Genomic DNA, 16,355 nt, shown 5'->3' on the forward strand with positions numbered 1-16,355 from the left:
AAAAAATTAGGTTACAATATGGAGAAGCAACTTTACAACCATGAAAAGAACTCTACAATTTATTATGAGCATTATAATATATGGATTTATTTATTTATCCACATCCACCAACTGTACTACAAGGTCTGTTCAAACTAACCAATCAATATACTGTACAACTCAGCCTTCAGCTTCATATGATTTCATTTTCCTTTCCTTCTTGTGACATTATAATTTTGTGCTCTGAGTTTACTATAACTAATATTACTGGTTTTGTCCACATGCTCACAAACTAAAGGAAAAGACAAAAAAGCTTTTAGATCACCTAATCAGTACCCTTAGGGGAAAAAAAAGCTAATGGAAACAAAGATCTTTATATTTTTTCTGTATGGGATAAAACAAATGCCTTGTGTGGTTTTAATTATTTCATAAACATATTTTAGCATAAATAGCAAAATAAGGTACCTATTGTGAAAAGCTCAGCAGCTCCCAATTTTGTGATGGTACCAACTTCTATAATCAAGTCTACAGTCCCTACATCTGGCCACCTTTGAAATCAAATAAACCAGCAACAAAACTATGATTCTTTTTAATGTAACATGTTTACAGAGAGGTGCTATTGTTGTTGTTCTTCCTCTTTAGTACTGTGCTTTTTGCTTACTAACCAAATAATATTACCAAATTACTTCCAGTTATCTAAATTCGGTAGCTAATTTAAATAGTCTTTTCTTTGTTTCCCCAAAGGTCTGTGTGAGTAAGAACACATCTACTAAGAACTATGGACAAATCATCCTCTGCTATGTAAAAATCTCCAAGTATCCAAAATATTTGGGATTTCCAGGATGTAGGAAGAGGCTACAGCTCTTGTATAAATAGGAAACCTAGGCCACAGGGAGAAAACCAAGGTCAGCTGTGAATGTGCAAAGCCCTGCAAAGTTACATTTCTGCTTCTGGCTACCCATTTCCACTTATCTTGTTAAGTCTATTGTTAGTCTGCTGCTAATCAATTCTATTAGTAATTTAATACAAAAACAAGTTTTTCTTGTTTCTTATTTGTAAGAGCAGAAAAAGAAGAGAAAACTGATTGAGGCTGCCCAGAACACCCCAACCCAGTTTTATCCCAAGATTCTCCTTTAGGAACAATGTACCTGCCATATCACAGAAGGTAACTTCTGGGTTTCTTGGAAACTGGGATGCTTCTGTTTCTTACATTCAAAATGTACTGAAGAAACAAACTTAGGTGTTACGCAACTTAATAAGCAAGTGAACTATTTACTTTCAAAATGACTGTCCAGGTCAATAAATGTGATTTTTGGGACACCTGGGTGGCTCAGTTGGTTAAGTGTCTGCCTTCAGCTGAGGTCATGATCCTAGGGTCCTAGGATTGAGTCCTGCATTGGACTCCTTGCTCAGTCAGGAGCCTGCTTTTCCCTCTGTCCACTCTGCCTGCTCTGCCTGCCATTCCCCCTGCTTGTGCTCTCTCTCTCTGACAAATAAATAAATAAAATCTTAAAAAAAAATAAATGGGATTTTTAACCATCCTTTCTAGCCAAAATAATAATAATAATAATGTCTCAAATTTTTACTACTTTTAACAGTTCCACTGAATATTATCTAATCCCTCTTCCTATTATGGGACCTCCTAGCCTTCCTACACAATCTTTCTGCATCTTGACTTAAATAAGATATATAACTATTTTGTAAACTTCTGTTTAAAAAAGAAAAATAAAGGAGACCACTCTGAGAAGTATTTCAAAGCTCACCACAGCAACTCCTCAGAAAGAGATGAGTAAAAAGCGTTCAGTTTTGCCATTAGCTTCCTAAAGAACATTCTTGAAGGCCCCTGGAAAACCATGTTCATTTCTAAAATGACTGTCTAAGAATTTAAATAAATAAAATAAAATTACTGTCATCTTTACAGTTACTTGCTATTTTTCTTTTTTGTCTCCATTCCATCCTCTCATTTAAATTTATTCTGATTTATAAAACTTCTACACATTTAGAAATATTCTAGGATTCTACATATGTATCTTTTGTTACACAGGAAGAAAAATATGATTTGCTTTGCAACTTTGTGACCTTCTATGAGATATATTCTAGCTAAAAAAGAAAAGATGAAAAGCAAAGTATTAATCTTCAATAAGTTTATATATTATGCAAAGTTAAGTTGTGGATGCCAGTCTTCTATCAAACTCTAAACCCTGAGTTGGTTTCCACAGGTGGCCCTGTGCTTATGCCAAGCGGTACAGGAGGGAAATGGCACCTGCCAATTCCTTTATTTCTGGAAGGGTCTCTCTGTGAATGCTGACTCTCTGGGACATGCTCCAAGATGAGCAAACACCCTCCCCACTGTGTGCCCCAGGTGCTCCTCAGATCATTGTTTCCATGCTGTGTGTCCAAGGGGTTGTTTGCCTGCCTCTCTCGAAGTCTATCCCAGACAAGCCTGCTGACCTTTAAAATTCCAGGCTTTCAGCCTCACTGGTTGCCAGATGTTATGAAATTCATACCTTCTCACTTTCAAAGGCAATTACCATGGGGATTTGTTTTCCCTTTGTGCACCCCTGTGTGTTAGTCTGTCTCTCACCATTCTCCATGACTATGGCTCCCTCCCTACCTCCAGCACCACACTCCCCTTCTCTCCCAAACTGCCTCCCCACACTTCCTACCTTCTTTGATGTGGCCTCTTCTCTACCTTTAGTTGTAGAATTTGTTCTGCCAGCCTACAGGTCAGTTTCTGATGTATTTAGGATGATTTGATAGTTACCTAGTTATATTTGTAGGGTAAGATGAAACTCAGGTCATCCTCCTACTCCACTGCCATCCTAAACATTGATTTTTAAAATAGGTGTAGAGACTTACCCAAAGGATACAAAAATACTGATTTGAAGGGATACATGCACCCCAATGTTTAATAGTAGCATAATCAACAATAGCCAAATTACGGAAAGAGTCCAAATGTCTACTGACTGATGAACAGATAAAGAAGATGTGATATACATGTACAATGGAATATTACTTAGCCATAAAAAAGAATGAAATCTTGCCATTTGCAATGATGTGGATGGAGCCATAGAGTATTACGCTAAGTGAAATAAGTGATTCAGAGAAAGACAAATACCATATGATTTCACTTGTATGTGGAATTTAAAAAACAAAACAAATGAACATGGAAGGGTGGGGAAGAGAGGGGCAAACCAAAAAACAGACTGTTAACTATAGAGAACAAACTGACGGTTACTGGATGGGAGGTAGGTGATGGAATGTTAAACAGGTGATGGGTATTCAGGAGGGCACTTGTGATGAGCACTGGATGTTGTATGTAAGTGATGAATCACTAAATTCTACATCTAAAACTAATATTGCACTGTATGTTACCTAGCTGGATTTAAATAAAAACTTAGAAAAATAAAAAAAATTAAAAATTAAACAATTAAAAAGAAGACAGTAACTTACAAGGGAAAAACCATAAGGCTAGCAGATTTTTCAGCAGAAACTTTCCAATCCAGGAGTGGCATGATATATTCAAAGTGCTGAATGGGAAAATCCCTGGCCAAGGGATTGATAGCAGGCTATCATTCAAAAATAGAAGGAGAGATAAAGAGTTTCCTAGACAAACAAAACTAAAGGAGTTCAACCACTAAACCAGCCCTGCAAGAAATATTAAAAGGGACTCTTTGAGTGGAAAGGAGAGACCAAAAGTGACAGTATAAAGGTAAGAAACACAAAAGCAGTAGAAATGAATATTTCTGTAAAAAATCAGTCAAGGAACTCCCAAAATAAAAGGATGTAAACTGTAACAACATATAACTACAATGTGAGGAGGAAAAGAGTAAAGAATGGGTTCAAACTTAAACGACTGCCAATTTAACATAGACCACTATATGCAGAAGATATATATATACCTAATGGTAGCTACATATCAAAACCCACTAATAAATATGCAAAGAATAAGGAAAAAGAAATCTAAATATATCACTAAAGAAAATCAGCAAATCATGAAAGAAAGACAAGAAAATATCAGAGAAAATCTTCAGAAACCATAAAACAAATAATAAAATGACAATAAATGCTTATCTGTCAATAATTATTTTGAATGTAAATGGACTAAATGTTCCAATCAAAAGACACAGGATGACAGAATGGATAAAAAAACAAGACCATCTATGTGATGCCTACATGAGATTCATTTTAGACCCAAAGACAACTGCAGACTGAAAATCAGGGAATAGAGAAACATCTATCATGCAAATGGAAGTGAAAAGAAAGCCAGAGTAGCAATACTTATAACAGACAAAACAGACTTTAAAACAAAGACTGTAATAAGAGACAAAGAAAGACACTATATAATAATAAAGGGGACAATCCAAAAAGAAGATGTAACAATTGTAAATATTTATATACCCAATATAGAAGCACCCAAATACATAAAACAGTTAATAACAAACATAAAAGAACTAATCGATAATACAATCATAGTAGGGGACTTTCACAGCCCACTTACATCAATGGACAAATCATCTAAACAGAAAATCAGCAAGGAAACAGTGGCTTTGAATGACACACAGGAACTGATCGATTTAACAGATATATTCAGAACATTCCATCCTAAAACAGCGGAATATACATTGCCTTCAAGTGCACATTCTCTAGAATAAATCACATATTACCCCACAAAACAAGCCTCAACAAATTCAAGAAATCAAAGTCATATCATGTATCTTTTCTGACCACAACTCTATGAAACTAGAAGTCAACCACAAGAAAAAATCCAGAAAGACCACAAATATATGGGAGGTTAAATAACATGCTATAAAACAATGGATGGGTCAATGAGGGGGAAAAAAAAGTACATGGAAACAAATGAAAAGGAAAACACAACAGTCCAAAACCTCTGGGATGCAGCAAAAGCAGTTCTAAGAGGGAAGTTTATTGCAATAGAAGCCCACCTCAAGAAGCAAGAAATATCTCAAATAAATAATGTAACCTTACATACAAAGGTGTCAGAAAAACAACAACAAATAAAATGTAAAACTAGTAGAAAGAAGGAAATAATAAGGATTAGAGCAGAAACAAATGAAATATAAACTAAAAAAACAATAGAAGAGATCAATGAAATCAGGATCTGGTTCTTGAAAAAAATCAATAAAATTGAGAAACCTCTAACCAGACTTATCAAGAAGAAAAGAGGAAGGACTCAAATAAATAAAATCACAAATGAGAGAGGAGAAATAACAACCAACACCACAGAAAAACAAACAATTATAAGAGCATATTATGAAAACCTATATGCCAACAAACTGGACAATCTAAAAGAAAGGGATAAATTTCTAGAAACACACAGATTACCAAAACTGAATCAGAAAGAAATAGAAAATTTGAACAGATCAATAACCAGCAAAGGAATTGAATCAGTAATCAAAAAAACTCCCAAGAAATAAAAGTCCAGGACCAGATGGCTTCCCAGGCAAATTCTACCAAACATTTAAAGAAGAGTTAATACTATTCTTCTCAAACTATTCCAAAAATTATAAAAGGAAGGAAAACTTCCAAATTTATTCTATGAGGCCAGCATTACCCTGATACCAAAATCAGATTAAGACACCACTAAAAAAGGGAACTACAAGCCAATATTTCTGATGAACATAGATGTAAAACTCCTCCACAAAATATCAGCAAACTAAATCCAACAGTACATTAAAAAAAATCATTCACCACAATCAAGTGGCATTTATTCCTGGGATGCAAGGGTGGTTCAATATTCATAAATCAATCAATGTGATACATTATTACATCAATAAGAGAAAGGATAAGAACCATATGACCATTTCAATAGACACAGAATAAGCATTTGACAAAGTACAACATCCACTCATGATAAAAAAAAAAACCCTCAATAAAGTAGGTTTAGAGAGAGCATACTTCAACATAATAAGGCTATATATGAGAAACCCACAGCTAACATCATATTCAATGGTAAAAAACTGAAAGCTTTTCCCCTAAGATAAGGAACAAGACAAAGACAGCCATTCTCACCACTTTTATTCAACATAGTACTGGAAGTTCTAGATACAGCAATCAGACAAGAGGAAGGAATAAAAGGTATCCATATTGGTAAGGAAAAAGTAAAACTTTCACTATTTGCAGATTACATGACATATATATAGAAAAACCAGAAGACTATACCAAAAAACCAGTAGAACTAGTAAACGAATTCAGTAACGTCACAGGATATAAAATCAATGTGCAGAAATCTGTTGCATTTCTATACACCAGTAATGAAGCAACAGAAAGAGAAATTAAGAAAACAATCCCATTTACAATTGCACCAAAAATAATAAGATACCTAGGAATAAACCTAAGGAACAAGGTGAAACATCTGTACTCTGAAAATTATAAAACACTGATGAAAGAAACTGAAGACAACACAAAGGAATGAAAGGACATTCCATGCTCATGAATTGAAAGAACAAATATCACTAAAATGTCTATACTACCCATAACAATCTGGAGATTTAATTCAATCCCTATAAAAATACCAACAGCATTGTTCACAGAACCAGTACAAACAATTCTTTTTTTTTTTTTTTTAAAGATTTTATTTATTTATTTGATAGAGAATGAGAGACAGAGAGCATGAGAGGGAGGAGGGTCAGAGGGAGAAGCAGACTCCCCGCCGAGCAGGGAGCCCGATGCGGGACTCGATCCCAGGACTCCAGGATCATGACCTGAGCCGAAGGCAGTTGCTTAACCAACTGAGCCACCCAGGCGCCCAGTACAAACAATTCTTAAATTTGTATGGAACCACAAAAGACCCTGAATAGCCAAAGCAATCTTGAAAAAGAAAAGCAAAAGTATCACAATTCCATACAACAAGTTACATCACAAAACTGTAGTGACAAGACAGTATGGGACTGGCATAAAAATAGACACATAGATCAACAGAAGAGAAAATCCAGAAATGAACCCACAACTATATGGCCAATTAATCTTCAACAAAGCAGCAAAGAATAGCCAATGGGAAAAAGTCTCTTCAATAAATGGTGTTGGGAAACTAGAAAGCAACATGCAAAAGAAAAAAACTGGGCAACCTTCTTACATCATACACAAAAGTAAACTCAAAATGGATTAAAGACCTAAATGTGAGACCTGAAACCATAAAAATCCTAAAGGAAAACTCACGTAGCTGTAGCAACTTTTTTCTAGATAGGTCTCCTGAGGCAAGGGAAACAAAAACAAAAATAAACTATTAGGATTACATCAAAATAAAAAGCTTCTGCATAGCAAAGGAAAAAATCAGCAAAACTTAAAGGCAAACTGCAGAATAGGAGAAGATATTTGCAAATGACATATCTGATAAAGGGTTAGTACTCAAAATACATAAAGAACATATAAAACTCAATACCTGAAAAACAAATAATCCAATTAAAAAATGGGCAGAAGACATGAATAGACATTTGTCCAAAGAAGACATTCTGATCCCAACAGAACATGAAGAGATGTTCATCATCACTTAGCATTAGGGAAATGCAAATAAAAACTACAATGAGATATCACCTCTCACCTGTCAGGATGGCTAAAATCAACAACACAAGAAACAACAGGTGTTGGCGAAGATGTGGAGAAAAAAGAACACTCATGCACTATCGGTGGGAATGCAAACTGGCAAAGCCACTGTGGAAAACACTATGGAGATTTCTCAAGAAGTTAAAAATAGAACCACCCTATGATCCAGCAATTGTACTACTGGGTATTTTCCCAAAGAACACAAAAACACTAATTCAAAGGGATACATGCACCCCTATGTTTCTTGTAGCATTATTTACAACAGCCAAATTATGGAAGCAGCCCAAGTATCCACTGACTAATGAATGGATAAAGAAGATATGGCATATATATGCAATGGAATATTATTCAGCCATAAAAAAGAATGAAATATTTCCATTTTGCAATGACATGGATGGAGCTAGAGAGTATAATGCTAAGCAAAATAAGGCAGTCAAAGAAAGACAAATACCATATGATTTCACTCATGTGTGGAATTTAATGAACAAAACAAATGAACAAAGAGGGGAAGAGAGACAGAGACAAATCAAGAAACGGACTCTTAATTATAGAGAATAAACTGATGGTAAAAGTTACCAGAGGGGATGGGGGTAGGAGGGATTAAGGAGTGCACTTGTGATGAGCACCATGTGTTGTATGGAAGTGTTGAATCACCATATTATACACCTGAAACTAATATAACACTGTATGTTAACTAACAAGAATTAAAATAAAAACTTTAAAAAAATGAATGTCTACAACATACTTATTTCATATTTTCTATTTAGTGATGCTTTATATGCAAAGTCTTTTGCAAGCTGGTTGAAGTTTCTATTGACATACTCTCTCTCTCTCTCTCTCATGGTAACTCCCCTTTAGGTAAAGTGTTTTATTTCAATTTAAGGTTGTACTTTGGATTCATATTTGAGGACTATTTTGAGATCTGACTTGAAAGAGCATTCCTTCATGAAAGATTTTCATTTTCTTCTGTTAAGCCCTGGAAGCTTCATTTATCTAGGACTACCTTAAATGAAAATTCTCTTCTATTAACTTGAAAGTGTGATTATTGCAGTTAGTATTTTGTCTAGCACTGTTGGATTATTTGCAATCAGAAGGTTCGAGGATCTCCACTTCACAAAATTGCCAGGAACAGGAGTGCCTATATTTCCTGAACTTTAGTGTGGTACTTATTGCATCTTATATTTTATTTATGATGCATCTGCCCTTTTTCTTCCCATACAATGCAAGTTCCTTGATAGCAAAGCTATTTTGTTTTATCTGTGACTCTCTCATAGCAGCCAACAAAGTACATAAATGGATCTCAATGAATATTTGTTAAATAAAAAGATGTTAAAAATTCTGAAAGTATAAATGCATAAGGCCCAAGAACTGTGATGAATAATGCATGCTTTGGCAGCTGCCTAATTTATTGTTTTCCTAATTTTGCAATTTGTACATGTGAGTACAACAGACTTAAGTGTCACATTTTCTATGATAATTAAGAAGAAACATGTTTGATTTTTTAATAGATAAAAAGAGTAAATTCTCTTAGGAGTCCCTCAAACTCCAGGTAGCTACAAAGGAAAAAGATTTCAGCATTTGAAAAAGAAAAATGTATGTAAAGAAAATAGACAAATGTCTTGAAAAAAATGCAAAACCGCACTGGTGAAGAGAACAGTATATTTTTAAAATTTTCTAAATTATAAAGAAATTCATGAAACATAATGATCTCACAAAAAGGTTAAAATGTGTAATGACAACTTACTTTTGTTCTTCCTATGGAAGCTAATGCTCAGGAATTATCAGGGTTTTAGTTAAGATTTGGTCATTAAAAGAAAACATTTATTGAATATGACCTCTCAATTTGGCAGAAAAATCACAAGAGGGGACTCTCTTCAACCTCAATTGTTGATGGCATTCTGCATTTCACAATAAACCTATGATGTCAATAAAGTGCAAGAATATTCCTCAAAGAAATTAAATGAGAGAACACTAAGCTAATAACTTAGCTTAGAAAGTCAAAGAGAAGAAGAAATTGGGTATTTACAGATAACACTTTATCAACTATTATATTTAGTAGTGAGCAGAACCAACTAAAAAATGTACTGTGACATTACTTGTTGAGAACTGGGAAAGAAGCTATAATACCACCCTGAAGTTCACACACCACACGTACAGCCACAGTTTGCATGGAAAAAGGAGTAATTCATGAAACCAAGTTCATTCAAAGATAACCATGAATAGGAAAAGTCACATCTGAATCATTGTAAGAGCTTTTAAATGTGTGTGTAATCGCTTAAAAAGCACAACTAAAAAGGAATCTATTTATTTCTTTTCCCTACTTAACTAAGCATTCAGTCTATAATCAGCTGGTTAGCATGAAGTATTATTAAGGCACTATTTTTACAGTACCCATTTTATGGGTTTTGTATGTTACACAAACAGTGGTTTTTTAAAAAATGCATGAATTGGTTATTCTCTTTCATGCTTCCTATATTAAGTCAAACCAAAGCTCTGGATCTTGGTAATGCAAGTGGAAACAAAAACAGTTCAATCTTCAAAATGTCTTTCAATTTTACTCTATTCATTCTATCACATTAAAGTCTCATTTATCAAAAATAGATTTTTAAAGAGCCCTGCATTCAAGGTAATTTCAGAGTTTGTTTCAAATTACAAAAAAATAGGAAATAACAAGTCACTGACTAGAAAAAATACATAAAAACAAATTATTTAATCATAAGTGTAAAATTAGTTTTAAAAAGATCCCTTATTGCTGCAGAAGGTCACAGATATCAAACATATCACCACTCAAAAAAGACAGGGTTATTTTAAAATTCTGTAGAGATGGTTACTGCTACACCATTTTTCAATCTTTCATTGTAGATAATTTTATTATTAATAAAAGTTAAATGTCAATTAAAAGAAAATCGCCCAAACAAGACAAAGAAAAATGGTCAAGAGCTATGAGCAGATAATTCACAGATTAATACAAAAGGCCAAGTTATAGTGAAAAGTTGCTCAACCTCACTCATCAAAAAAAGATGAGTTAAAACTGGAAATCATTTTTTTAATCCATGACTTTGGCTATCTTTTAAAAGTTGATAATAACCATTAGAAAATAGTGTGAAGGAGACTTCTAGTTTCCAGTCCAGCATGTAAGGAGCTCGGAAGTTGTCACTCTATCCTAACAAGTGAAAAGCTGAATAAACTGAAAGAAATCAACAACTCTTCTTAGATCCATCAGAGAAGTGAGGTCACAAGGTAAACAACTGCCCCCAAAATTGGAGAGAGTCAGATACAGAGAATCACAACTTATCAGAGCACAAGACCATGAACAGAAGCCTCCACGGAAGTAGTGCCAGGATAGGAAAACCAGAACTGTAACTGAAGAACTGCTGGATTCTCAGTGTAGCCAAGTCCCTGAGTTAAAAACTCTTGGGTGGGTGTGTGTGGGAAGGAGAGCATCCCATTCCTCAACATTCCATTGAGGAATGGGATGACAGTATTGTGAGTTTTACCTCCTGGAGCTCTACCAGGTTTTCACAGTAGTGAAAATTGGAGAAAAATTCCTTCATGCTTCTAGGAGGAGGAGGAGAAAAGGAACCATTTTTAATATAAGAGAGCATTCTGTTCTTATTAACAACGCCTGCCCTCAAGAGAAACTATTTTACCAGAGCCTAGTCTGTGGGGTTTTATCAGAGCCTAAATTCAACTCAAAATACTCAACTCCAGCCAGCTCTGACCTACACAGGAGAAGGTAGGGGTGAAAAACAAAGAGGCACTTGGCAAAGTTCACAGACCAGAGGCACAGGCTCAATAAAGGACTGGGACATAATTATAGGAATATAGAATGTTCCCCTCCCCCTATACCTCATCACCATATTACTAAAGGCCTACTTCCCACAGTTCCTTTTACCCAATACATCATGTCCAGTTATCAAGAAAAAATTACAAGGCATACTATAATGCCAAAAACCCAGTTTGAAGAGCCAGAACAAGCATCCAACCAGATTCAGATATGACAAGAATGCTGGAATTATCAGAGAAGGAATTTAAAAGAACTATGATTCATACACTACGGGCTCTAATGAAAAAGTAGACAAGATGCAAGAACAATGGATAATGTAAGCACAGAGATGGAAAGTCTAAGAAAGAATACAAAAGAAATGCTAGAAATCAAAAACACTAAGGATATGCAAACATCTAAAACTGAAGAAGCAAAAAGAAAAAAGACTGAAAAGAAAAGCAGAACAGAATATTCAAGAACTGTGGAATGACTACAAAAGATGTAACCTAAACAAAACAGGAATACCAAAAGAAGAGGAGAGAAAGGAACAGAAGAAATATTTGAAACAGCAACTGAGAGTTTCTCCAAATTAACATCAGACACCAAATCACAGATCCAGGAAGCTCAGAGAATAAGCAAGATAAATGCCCCCAAAAAACTATATCCAGGTAAATCATATTCAAAGTACAGGAAATCAAAGATAAAGATAAAAACCTTAAAAGAAGCCAGAAGGGAAAAAACACCTTACCCACAGAGGAGCAAAGACAAGAATTACATCTGACTTCTCAGATATCATGGAACAAAGGAGACTGACGTGAAATATTTCAAGTGTCAAAAGAAAAAACAACAACAAAACACACACACACACACACAAACTCCACCAAACTTGGATCTTTCGAAAGGAGGAATAAAGACTTTCTCAGACAAACATTAACAGAATTTGTTGCCAGTAGACCTGCCTTGCAAGAAATATTAAAAGAGAAGGAAACTGATAAGCCAGAAATGTGGCTCTACATAAAGGAATAACATTAGAGAAGTAATAAGGGATGGTTAAATAAACTTTTCTTTTTCTTTTTTTTTAAAGATTTTATTTATTTGAGAGAGAAAGAGAGAGTGCGCATGAGCAGGGGGAGGGCCAGAGGGAGAAACAGACTCCCCACTGAGCAGGGAACGGGATGTGGGACTGGATCCCAGGACCCTGAGATCCTGACCTGAGCCGAAGGCAGCCACTTAACCGACTGAGCCACCCAGGCACCCCTAACTTTTATTTTTCTTATTCATAAGTGATTCAACAGACAATAATTTGTTCAAAATAATAAAAGCAACAATGTATCTAAATATATGCGTGTATATTTATATATGATTATATAACGCCTGAAATGAATGACAACAATGATATAGGGATGAGAGGGAGGAATTAGGAATTTTTATTTGAGGTACTTGCACTACCCATGAAGCAGTATAGTATTATTTGAAAGTAGACCTAGATTAGTTGTAAATGTATACTGCAAACTGTAGGGCAACCACGAAAAAAAAGCTTTAAAAAAAATTGATACTCTACAAAAGGAGAAAAAATAGCATCGTGTAAAATGCTCAGAGTATACAGAAACAGGCATTCCCACATGGGAAAATGATATAAACAAAAATTACAGACAACATGAATCTTTCTCAGTAGGGTAATGGATAAATTACGGAACCACAGAATATTCAGCTATAAATGTATACATACTGATATATTAAGAGCATCAAGATATGGGGCACCTTGGTGGCTCAGTCAGTTAAGTGCCTGCCTTTGGCTCAGGTCATGATCCCAGGGTCCTGGGATTAAACCCCTGTCTTGGGCTCCCTGCTCAGTGGGGTGCCTACTTCTCCCTCTTCCTCTGCCCCTCCCCCTGCTTGTGCAGAGCAAATTCAGCAGAGAGGGAGAGAGAGTGGGGGTGGGAGGTACACGGACAAAGAGAATAGACTATTAAGCCACATTCCAAATTGTCAGCAGTGGTTCTTTCTGGCAAGAGCAATGGGACTTAGAGTAAATGGAAAGGGGGCATCTGTCTTGATTATTATATAAAATCTTTCTATGTATACATTGCAATGAGAATCTCTAGATATATTATCTACGCAAATGCTTTTTTAAAAGAAAAAACAAAGGAAGCAAGAAAGGAAGAATATAGTGGTGTCTTTCCATAAAACCAAGAAGGCGGTTGCTAGCTAGTTTTAGTCACTGCCATAATGATTTCAGCCAAATTACTTCAAACAGGAACTTGAGATCCACCATTAACAATTTTAATTTATAGTGTCAATTAAGGAGCAATTTGATTTCCAACTATACTTTCACACAAATAGTTTAGGTTGGCCTGTGAACAAACCAAGGATCCAACAGAATTTTGGGGCTAGAGGGGACTTTCTGGGCCCTCACTCTATTCATGAGGAAACTGAGAACAAAGAGTTGTCCTAAAACAAACAACTAATTTCTTCACTGTTAAAAGAGGGAAGAACTCAACCTTCTTGCTCCTTGTCCAGGCCTCTGGTAAATTCAATTTATTTCTTCTAACTACTTTATAAATATCATCTGTGGTTCCTGAAAATTCCCAAGTGGTTCTGGAAAATTTTCATTTTCCAATCCTATTTCCAAATCACCTGATTAAAAAGAATTTCACAGTTTCAGGTTGGATACAGTAGAGAATTCATAGAACTCAGCATGGTGAAGGAATTTAGAAACCGTTTGTCTAACATTCTTTTTTTTTTTTAAACAAAACAACTTAAGTAACTTGCTACATCCAGTGAGTCAGACACAGAGTCCAGAGTGGAACCCAACTTTGCTAACCCCCAGGATAGTCTCTCCCTGTATTTCCCATTCATTTTACTTAAAAAAAAAGGCAGTATGATCCTACACAAAGAATACACACTAACTGGGTGACATTGGGCAAGTCATTAAACTTGAAAACTAAGTTTTCTTCAACTATTAAATACACAGGGTCAATCAGGTGAGCTCTGAAGTTTACTTCTTTCCATGAATCTGGAATTGTTAAGATGGGGTTCAAATGCACCATTAGGTCCTGGGTTCCAGTGGCAAAATGAAATACTGCAGTCCAACTCTCTGAGTAGCTTCAAAGAGCTATAGAGAAGGAAAGCACAGACAACCAGAAGAGAATAGAATGGAGTTCAGGAACTCCTTAGCATGGACCCAAATCTGGAAAGGTAGAACTAGCTGGTGAATCTGTGGTTTTAGATTCAGTAAAGTGCTTCAGAAAGTTGCGATGTGCCATAATTCCACACCTACCACAGGTTCCCAGGAAGTTAACTTCTCCTGAGCATCTAGTTTTCACCTCTTACTATTTCTTCCCACTAATGTTCTGAGAATGCATCTAATATAGCTGGACAGCTAATAATAAATTATATAAATTATATATGCTATTAAGGCCAAGAATTTGGTTTCCTTTAAAAACAGCATTCAACAGTTGGTAATTGTTAAAACAAAAGACCAATAATACCTAAGTCTGATTCTGATATATTTGAGGATAGAGTAACATGAATGTAATCAACCTTTTTCTGAAAAATCATGAGAGGCAGACCTCAAAGGCCTGTTCCTAACTCATTCCTCAGCTTACATTTTGCTATCAGGCAATTCTTGCTAGCATGTATATAGTTAATACCATTACTTATGTCTTCATAACCTCAGTTTAAATAACTGTAAGAAAGCACCTGTACAAAATCTCTTCATATTGAATTATTTTCCTACAGTTATTCACTCTGTTCTTCCTTCAGATATATCCAATTCTTTCCTGCCCATAATCTGTTTTTATTTCTCTCTTTGCCCTAAAAATCTTTCCTGATAGGGCATTATACTTATTAAAGGCCGGAACAATAATGAAATACAGTTTTATCCCCATCCCCAGAACCTTCCATCGATCCCATCAGTTGTATGCTTATCTAGTTGATACGTTTTATCCTTTGAGCTTCTAAGTGGATTTTCATAAATTCTAAGTAGAGACACCTTTGGGATGAAATATGTTTTGATAGGTAAATCCTAAATTTGGGCAGAATAAATAGTTTAGAGCTCCCCATGAGTACCCTAAAGGTAGGACTGGGGCTAGGATGTGACTGGACATGTGGGCATTGGTGGGAAAACCAGAAGAAAAGAATTGATCACTGGCATAGGTTTCTGCCCCTCTTTCCAAGCTGGTGAAAGTAGAGGAAAAAGAGGAGACAAATAAAAAAGCCCCAGCTAGATCTGGAGGATCCAAGAATAGATGAGGCCTAAAGACACAGAAAGCCAGGTAGGGAAGTTCCCCATTCCCATGCCACACTCAGGCCAATAAGATGCTCTAGGAGTAAAGCAGAAAAACTAGCCTCATATACTTGGGCAATGAGGACTTGACATTCTCACTGATTATTCCAGAAGTTTCAGACCATCTGATTCTACTACCACTAGCATCTATTGTCAGTGGATGCTGTGTGCACTAAGAAAACCACAGGCTACAACAAGACCATGGACACCAGAGCAAATTCAGCAGTAACAGAAGCCAGTAACCCATAAGGAGGTAGAGGGCAAGTCCCATCTCAGCAGAAACCAACAGTAGGAGGAGGGAGACCATGTACCAGATGGTCCCTCCCACAATGACAAAGAAGTTCCCTTGAATCCCACTGCCACCCAGCAGAGAGGGAAAGTGGCAAACAAATATAAAGTGCCATGTATAAAGAGACTAGGCTTACATGGAAGGAGCTAGCAGAATGAAGGCAAGAAGTCAGGCATTAAACTGAGTTAAAGAAGATAAACAGTTACAAAAGGCACCCTTCCTGCAATTTCCAGCATGGGCTGGGAAGGAGACAGTATGGGTGTGGACATCTGGTGAAGTCTGCCCCAGCCACAGGCCCAGAACACAGTCCCCCTGTAACTTTGAAGCCTAAGCCTGGGGCTGGCAATATAACTCCAGCAGCTGCACAGGACTCCCTTGGCAAGGCCCCACACAGTCTGCATGTAGCCCCTGTGGCCCAGAGAGTCAAAGACCAAGTAGTCAGTCCCTCTAGAAGCCCTCTGTGACCTGTG

At 36.1% G+C, this 16,355-nt stretch overlaps 1 protein-coding gene across 13 annotated transcripts in view; it reads right to left on the reverse strand.

Annotated features, from left to right (window-relative positions):
- TASP1 (taspase 1) overlaps positions 1-16,355 on the reverse strand; it is a 303,516-nt gene that overhangs the window by 90,233 nt on the left and 196,928 nt on the right. For 7 of the 13 annotated variants that reach the window (XR_004301274.1, XR_004301275.1, XM_032420014.1 and 4 more), the window contains one exon: positions 7,159-7,191. The exons of the other annotated variants lie outside the window; for them this stretch is intronic. Coding sequence is in view for 5 of the 7 variants with exons in the window: in XM_032420014.1 (XP_032275905.1) it covers positions 7,159-7,191 (33 nt within the window). In the remaining 2 variants the exon portion in view is untranslated. The remainder of the gene's footprint in view (positions 1-7,158; positions 7,192-16,355) is intronic. 13 annotated transcript variants of the gene reach the window in all.

This window comes from Phoca vitulina, unplaced genomic scaffold (assembly GCF_004348235.1).
Source record: "Phoca vitulina isolate PV1807 unplaced genomic scaffold, GSC_HSeal_1.0 scaffold22, whole genome shotgun sequence".
Classification (NCBI taxonomy): domain Eukaryota; kingdom Metazoa; phylum Chordata; class Mammalia; order Carnivora; family Phocidae; genus Phoca; species Phoca vitulina.